The sequence below is a fragment of the Coenobita brevimanus genome, chromosome 20 (assembly GCF_032717465.1).
Source record: "Coenobita brevimanus isolate Jiangsu-jjx chromosome 20, ASM3271746v2, whole genome shotgun sequence".
Lineage (NCBI taxonomy): Eukaryota > Metazoa > Arthropoda > Malacostraca > Decapoda > Coenobitidae > Coenobita > Coenobita brevimanus.
Genome location: NC_136973.1, coordinates 8875884 through 8884827, shown reverse-complemented (window position 1 = coordinate 8884827; position 8944 = coordinate 8875884). Strand labels below are relative to the sequence as shown.

At 38.3% G+C, this 8944-nt stretch overlaps 1 protein-coding gene across 2 annotated transcripts in view; it reads right to left on the bottom strand.

The window, feature by feature from the left end:
- Window positions 1-5015: 5015 nt before the first annotated feature.
- Window positions 5016-8944, bottom strand: part of LOC145391974 (TATA box-binding protein-like 1) — a 128504-nt gene continuing 124575 nt past the window's right edge. For both annotated transcript variants that reach the window (XM_080266486.1, XM_080266485.1), the window contains one exon: window positions 5016-5428. In XM_080266486.1, the coding sequence (XP_080122612.1) occupies window positions 5226-5428 (203 nt within the window). In that variant the 3' untranslated portion in view covers window positions 5016-5225. The remainder of the gene's footprint in view (window positions 5429-8944) is intronic.

Below are 8944 nucleotides of genomic sequence, written 5' to 3'. Positions count from 1 at the left end.
TTAATGCAATGATTTTAATCAGCTGTGTAACTGAAGCCTGGGAATGTTAAGCTATTTCCTCCCACTTAATTCATTCACTTGTCACAATAAATTTGTTTTATAACCCAAGTTTTACTGTATTGTTACATGTGCATGCAAGATTAATAATGAAGCCTTCAAGGTCAGAAAGGTAAATCAACCAATGACCAACTTTTCCTGCTGCAAGAGAATGACAAGGTGGTATACTGGCTATACTGCTGGAAACAGATGCCTTCATACTTTGGCACCCGTGTAACCAGCCAGCTCCACTGCCCATTATACAAACTTTCCTCAACTCCCTTTCCCCAAAACAGAGAACGGTGGACTGCACAAAAAGGGTCAACTTCGGCTTGCAGTCCACAGGGTTCTCATCCAGATGAACCTGGGGCCACAACAACATGCTGTACTGTACTGAATATTTTCAACTCCACTTCACTGATACAGTTTGTCTCTTATTCCTTTTATTACTCAATGACTACTCAGCTTAAGGGATATGTAATGCAATGAAAGGGTTAACCCGTGGACTGCGAGCCACAGCTCAGGCCATGCTGGCCGTGCATCACCATAAACAACTCGACCCCCACGCAAACTTGAGCATGGTGCTATTCAAAGGCAGAGATATTTTTTCTTCTTTTCACCAGATGATACCTTGGATGTTTATCATTTATAATAATAATAATAATTAAAAAAAAAAAAAAAAAAAAAAAATCATTTTTTCACTACCCTCGTAGCAAAACTTACACATGGCCCTACACAAAGATGGAGAGATATTTTTTTTTTTTTTCCACCAGATGATGCCCTGGATGTTTATCTTAAGTTCATAATAAACAAAAACTAAAAAAAAAAAAACTTTTTCCCCTTTACTTTTTGCACACCACGAGGTGGGATAAAAAAAGGTAATTGCGCAATGCACGGGTTAATGAAGGGTGTATCTAACATACCCCTCCCCCAAGTTCACCACATCACATGGCTGGTTATCACAATACATATCAAAGTAAAGAACAAATTTTATTCCCATCAGCATGATGACTAATATTTTATTCTCACTATTATCTGTTCATTATATTTAACTTGTGACAGCCTTTAGTAGTGAAGGCTAATTCCTTCAGTTCAAAAAGTCTCACCAAACCTCAATTTAATAGCCTGGTAGTCTAGTGGGGTAAGGTGATCTGATGGGATATGGTCCATAAGAGTGGCTGGGGTTAAATGACCACATATTACCACTGAGGGACAAAATTAATGACTGATTACCTCCATAATGTCTGAAGTGAGTAACCTGGCCCTACAGCCCTTCACCCCTGACAAAATGGGGCAATAAAGGACTGGATGATAAATGGCAGTATTCAGCGTCAAGGGGTTAGTCTCAATGCTCTCAACACCCACCTACGTTGATTCTCCCATCTGAATCCAAAGGCCTCACTGGTAACTGCCAGCACCTTGTTTTCAAAAGTCTTTCCATCACCATTTTGATGGCTGTCTTCCCACTGGCTTGGGAGGTTTCTAGCATCTCTCTGCAAATCATTGTATTTTGGATACTACAGGCCCTTTCTGTAAGTCCTCATTACTGTATGTCACCAATGTAGTCCAAAACATCACAACCTTTTCCAAACAATGGGTACTGTTAACTTTAGGAAACTGGCAAATCTGCTTTACAAGTAACAATAGAACTTTAATAAGCAATATTTCTCTAAATAACTTTGGAATTAAGGGTAAAAAAAGAATGCTAAAATAGACATACAACAAAGACTTTCCATATTCTCTTGTATAAGGTAGACTTTTTCCTAAGCATTTTACTTTGCTCATAAAGCTTATTATGCTTTTACTCTTATTTATATCAAAGTAAGTAATATACCAGATAAAGAAATTCCTCACTTAACACTGGGAATATGTTCATTAAATAGCAGTGTTAAGTAAAAATCATTTTAAGTAAGTTACATCCAAGTAAGAAAGAATATCCTCTGAAACATCAAAAACAAATTAATAATAATAATAATAATAACAATAATAATAACAATCATAATAATAATGTATAAAGCCAGAGATAAGTATTAGTGTATTGGATATTGTCACTAGATGAGCAATTAAATATTAAAATTCAAAATCATTTCAAAGAAATATGAGATGCACTTTGATAATTAACAGTTTGAATCATAACAACCCTGACCCTTCCAGTGTACATCTTAATCACTTAATAATGAACAATGGCACATTACTTGAAAAGTGTTCCGTGATAATGAATGATTTCATAGTGAAAAACAAGTGAAAAGTATTCCTATATTGATGACAATTGTGGAAAAACATTCAGTGCTGCAATATTGATTACCACATTTACAACGAAAAACATCAGTGAAAAATGTTCCTTCACTGATGAATGGATTTACAGTGAAAATGAGTGTTAAATGAGGAATTACTGTGCAGAAATTAACTGGTAACAATACAATGCTAGGGAGCCTCCTTAGCTAACAAAACTATGGTTTTGAGAAGGTGGGCCTGGCCACAAGAGAATATGAGCTGATTAGAGGCCTTTATGTGACAGACGGTGACTGCATTAACGATGACTCACACTCATGGCATCTTCACACTCAGGCCGGCATTGGACACAGTGCTGTATTCCAAGTGGTTTTGGAGACTTCATAACTCCTCTTCATTAGTGAATTATTCTGCATAATACACCTCAATATTACCTTGATCTTACTGATGGCAAATGCTGGTATTAATACTACTTATACAACATACCATTCAATGTTATCACTAAAGAAATCTAGCTACAAGGTCTCCCATGCCACCAAGAACACAGCCCACACAGACAGTCCTCATGATAAATATGGGATGTGTTCCAAAATATAAACAGTTTACATACAAATGGTACTGCAAAGTGGCCAAAGCTTTGCTGAAGGCAATGGAACCTGGATTCTTCATTTATGTTTTACAAGTATTCATGCTACCTCAAGATAATTTTACTGCAGAGAGCTCAGCTGAGAATTCACAAGGCTGTAGCCTCCCTTAATCCCTTCAAAAAATAAATAAATAAATAAATAAAGCTCTTGTGGTAGCAAGAATATGATAAAAAATTACATCACTGAACTGAAGGGGATACAAGTAAGAGATGTGTTCCATGACATCGCAACTTTCTAGGGATACAAGCAAAATCAGCTTCATAGGTGACTGAAATTCAACACAAAATTTCCTTCACTAAAGTGAGAGCTTAATATGAAAAAAAAAAACTATGAGGACTTACTGTATTCTGATGTAAATTAGCTGATTGTGTTTAAGCCAAGGTATTGAGCCACATTCCGAGTATTCCACCTCTAAATGCCTGACACAACACACGTAACAGAAGCAACATGGCCTGAATGTGACCACATGAAACAGGAATTCCTATTGTGACTACACAACTGGAAAAACTGCATCAGAATACAGGGCAGTCCTTGCAGCTGGGAGAAACTGGCAAATTAGCCAAGCGAGCAATGAACCTTTATGTAAAAATCTCTATCAGCATTGTTTTCTGGAAGTAGCCCCTTCAATACAATGATGTACTTTAATCCTGCTATCTCCACTTTAATTCAGTCAGCTTTGGAGAGAATTTCTGTACTGGAGGGGTTACACCACTCCATTAACTCCCTCATTACAAGATATATTTTCTATGTTTGGTAAATTCACCTGGGGGTTGTAGAAATAAATTATATCAAAACACAGCCAGAACAGAGTAATTACAGTGAACAATATAAAAAAGATAGCTTACAAGCAGTATAATACTTTCCATACATACAATTCCAACCAAAATGAATGTCAAAAATGCACCTCACAATGAAGACTATGTCCAATTCCAACCAAAAAACATCCAACGGGTACCTTGTCATGAGGATTTCTATTAATTCAATTCCATTCTAAGTTTGATAAGGCCAGAAGCAAGAACCTGTCTATCACGATATTATTAGTCAGAGAAGGTAAGATCCACCAGGGTATACATGATCTTGAGAGTAAATACCATAAGACACTGAGCGGAGAAAGCACAGAATGGAGCTAGAATGGAGAAAAAAAAAAAAAAAAAAAAAATGTAGTTTTGATCAATGCCTCTCTTTACTTAATGAAAATGTCCAACAGGCTTTGCTTTGCATCACCACTGTTTTTCCAGTACTGCAGCTTAGAGTTAGTCGGTGGGGCAACACAAGCACTGACTAGGGGTCATATTCTCATCAGTTAAAGAGGCTCCCTACCGCCTCTTTCTTGGTTTTTATTTTATATTTTTACACCTTACTCCCTTGCACATTGCTTATACCTTTTTAACACCTTACTCCTTTGGGTTGCTTATACTTTTTAAACATCTTACTCCTCTGGGTTGCTTATACCTTTTTATCATATTCCCTTGTGTTGTTAATACTGTACCTTTTTAACACGGTCATACCGTTATTGCATAAAAAATGTGCAAGGAAATTAATAACATGCCCCACTCATCTGAAGACGTTATTTTTAATACCTCTACATGAATTTATTCTAATCAGGAAAGACCTCAAGAACTAAACAGGTAAATATGAGATGCATCTAATTCCCCCTGTTCAAAAGGTTATTCCAAAGTCAATCATCTCAAAGTAGGAAAAATATAAAATATATTGCTAGTTTGAAAGGGACACCTGCGTAGAAATACCCTGGTAAGGAAGAGGTGCTAGGGAGCTTTCATAGTCGAGAATACGGGCTCTGGGCTGCTTGAAAGCTTGAGTTGGTGCCCGGCTGAACCCCTTCATACCGAGTACCAGTGCAGACACTTCACAAAGATATTCCTTCTTTTAACACAATGAGCCTGGGAATGTCTTATTCATCTTTTCTTGCTGTCATCTGATAGCTTTATACAACTTAAGAGAGACTTTTCAAAGTGGAGGGGTAAGATATTTCATTTATAAAGACTCCAACACATTTGTATGCATTGGGAGGAGGAGGGCAAAACTGTCTGGTGACAGCAAGAATTAAAAAATAGACTGTCACCCAGATTCAAGGGATTAAACTCATTTTTGTTAAAACAAATAGAAAATCATAAGTGGGGAACTGATGTACAAGTATTAACAGTTGTATCCTTATCAAAACCACATTTCCACCAATCACAATGAGCAATGCCCCATTTATAGGCTGTAACTTTAGGCATCAGTCATTTGCAAAGAGGGAAGAATACTGTTAACAAGCTCTTTCCATACACACTGCTTAAATTTCCACTCTTACACTTGATCCAGAATATAATCTTCTATATCAGATTCAGAAAAGTCTTCTTCAAAGTCTTCCATGGAAGGCAAACCGGCATGCTTTCTGGCTTGGTTCCTCCTAAATTCTGCCATCTCCTCCTCAGTCCGTAGCTTGCCAAACTCTCGAACTAGAGGGTATATATGCTCTATGGCACTCTGTACGTTGTCGATGCTTGGAGCTGTAAAAACAATATTCATATTAAACTACGCCATCATCATATTGACCTTTTTCCTCATCGAAAGATGAGATGTGGTTAATAAAAGAATTTGCAAAAGTGGGAGAACTATCCTCTGCACGCACAGTGAAATATGCTACATACACTCATCATTCAAGCCTCTGGAAGCCTGGCTCCACTTCACAATCTTAACTATCTGCATATATTCGAGTACAAGCACACTGTTCTACACCAAGGTTCTGTTATTTGTAGCTTTGTTCATTACAGGAGTGGAGTAGTCCTCCCTCAATAAAAGGTGATACACCTATCTTAATATGTTCAACAACTGATCCATCAATGAGTCTGAGACACTTTCTTATTATGCTGCCTTCTACATAAGGAACTACTTTCCTGTTATCCCACATCAGTTTACACAATGAATTATGATAACTCCCTCCTCAACAAAATACATGAATCCTCTCGATAATTTCATACAATCCTGTTGTTTCATCTTCAGTCTACTAATGCTGCTATAATTTCTTCTCAGTCAAGTAGACTAAATTGCCTTTTTCTGTACCATACCTCAAAAAGGCAGCAGCTTTCCTCTCTTATCTAGTACTGCTGCACTGCTAAAATATGCTCGCTATTCTCATCATGATTTGTCATTTTTTAAATCATCAAACAGCACACTCCCATCCAAATGAGTAAAGTATACACTGTAGCCATAGACAAAGGTGGCAATTCCATCACTGCCATCTTTTATTGGGAGGCTCTCTGGAAAAAGTAAGGCAACTGACATGATTATGAAAAAATTTCCCACTCTTTCCTTCATATTTCCTAATGTAATAACTTTAATCCATTTATTCAATAGTTCCCCCCAAAAAGGTCTTGTTTTCTTCCATTCTTTTCCAATACTTCATATTCATATGTTTATATACTCTTTTTGATATGGGTATCTGTCTATGTCTTCATTACATTCACACCACACAAGCCTTGCATCAACACATTTAAATGTTACCACACAGCAACAAAGCAATTCCCCCCTTTTACCCTCACAGGCCTAACCAAACCACATATCCATCCATTCAACGCCATACACAATTCTCTTTATCCCCCTCCCACACACCAGTACCTAGTACAAATTTCATATAAGCATCTATGTAAGTGCACATCCATGCATGCACTGTACCCGTCCATTCATTCATAAAGCTTGTCCTCTTGCCCTGTAATTCAGTTCATTTCCACTGAAAATGGCTACTCTCATCACACCATCTACAACATTCACCCAAATGACTTTTTAACCAAAACCTCACTCTCACACATGCACGCAAACGTGCATGCATGCGTTTAAGTTGAAAGACTATGTGTATTACACAGGAGCGTATATTTACTAGCTAAGTTCTCGTTGGACCCCTCTTCTCTTCCTCTCTCTACAACCTTTCGGTTCTACAGCTAGCCCCCTTCTGAATCTCTAACTCTTCCTTCCCTGTCTAGGAGGGCTTTGTGTCATGTGTACAACCCATAGGTATGGGTTCTAGAAGCTTGTGTGTGCCTGTGTGTATGTAGCGCTTCTGGTGCCATCTAGCATTCCTTTGGTTAACTCTTGCTGACATATTTCCTTTCCCACTGAAATTGCAAACACATTTCCTTTCTCACCTAGCTTGACTACCTTTAAACTACACATTTGTGTTCCTATCTATTATGATTTGTATTATTATAATATGGAGTCCTCACACACACACACACACACACACACACACACACACACATAACAAAACAGCACCATGCCATCCGCTTGTTCCATGCGAGTCCTCCCGACCAACTTACCAACCATGAAACAACTGATGAAACAATGATGGATGCCATCAATGTAAAGTTAGCCCAATACATGTCATAGGCCTTACTGTATGGAAGCGTAAGCTGCTTAAGCCTAGTTATAATCAATTGTGATTGATAAGTAGTGTGGTATTATAACAATAATAATAATAATAAATATTAGAGCAATAACAACAACAATTAGGTCACAGCGAAATTACCCCATCTGGCGAAGTAATTTCGCCATGAGACTTTTTTTTTATTATCTGTAGAATGTTTTTTTTTTCCTCTCTCTCTTTGACAAAAACAATTATTGGTATCTTTAGCAGAAGGGCTGAATGTACAGTATAGATAAAATAATAAAATGTCAATACTCCATATGCGGCAGTTTGTATTTAGCAAAACCCACTGTTCACAGTGAAATGACCCCATTTTACCCTAACCATTCATCAAAAACTGCATAAGTGACATATACTACATTTAAAAATCTACATATAATGCTGCCTCCCTGGATACTGCTCAAAAGCAGCCAAAAGCAAGGGACAGTCAGCTGTGACTCAAGATATAATTCCTTTTGGTTGTGTGAATTTATTTCATATCAGACAAAATTAACTCCTAAAGTACTATGACTGACGATCATCAGTTTGCAAGTTTGCCACATAGAGTCCTATGACTGATAACTGCAGAATGTCTGTCAAAAACAGCCAAGCTCTAAGACAGCCCCTTTTATGACATAAACAGCTCCTACCCAATCAGAACTTGGAGATGAGTTGGTGGGAAGAAAGATACCCCCCCCCTCACCAGGTCTGTGGGGGGGGGGCCCCCCCAGCCACTTCACCTCCCTCTGGCAGAGGAAGCCACTCTGTTCCCTCCCACCCAAACTACTCATCAATACCACATCTACAGTGTATAGGGGGGTGTCCCATGCCAGCTCACCCCCCGTCATGACCCCCCCACCTCCATCTCCCTCCCCCCTTTTTGTATCAAATGATGAGGCAATTTCTCTGCTAAGATCAATGTGATTTTAGGTAATAATGGCACAGGTAAATATGGCACAGGAAGAAATGGCACAGGTAAAACTGGCACAGGTAAACATGGAAAACTAGGAAAAAATGGCACAATCAAAAAGTAATCAAAATCTGATGGTAGTAAAATGTTTAAGAACCTTTGTACATCTTTGTGAACCTTAATGAATCTTTATGAACCACAAAATCGATCCCAAATGAATAAATCTTTGTGAACCTGAATGAATCTTTATGAACCACAAAACCGATCCAAAATTAATCCTAACACAGTCAAATCAATTCAGTCAAGCCACTGCAGCACTCAAGAATACACCGGAAGAGGCAGCCCATCACTAAAGGTTCCTCGACAATGGACCAGACACTGACAACTGTGTCATTGTGTTTGGTTCTGATGAATCGCTGCAGTTACTTGCTTCTGCTGATACATGGCTGATGGATGGCAGCTACACAATGGCTCCACCAGGACTTCTACAGCTCTATGTAATACGTGCCCCAATTGGTAATACAGCAGTTTCTACTGTTTTGCTTGTCTGCAGACTAAAACACAAGATACATATGAAACCCTGCTGCAAGCAGTCATCGATCACTGCCACGAGATTGCACTTTACCCAGACCCAGCAACCATAATTGTTGACTTCGAGCAGGCAGTCATCCAAGCCATCAACAATGTTTTTGGACCACAGACAAGGACACAAGGTTG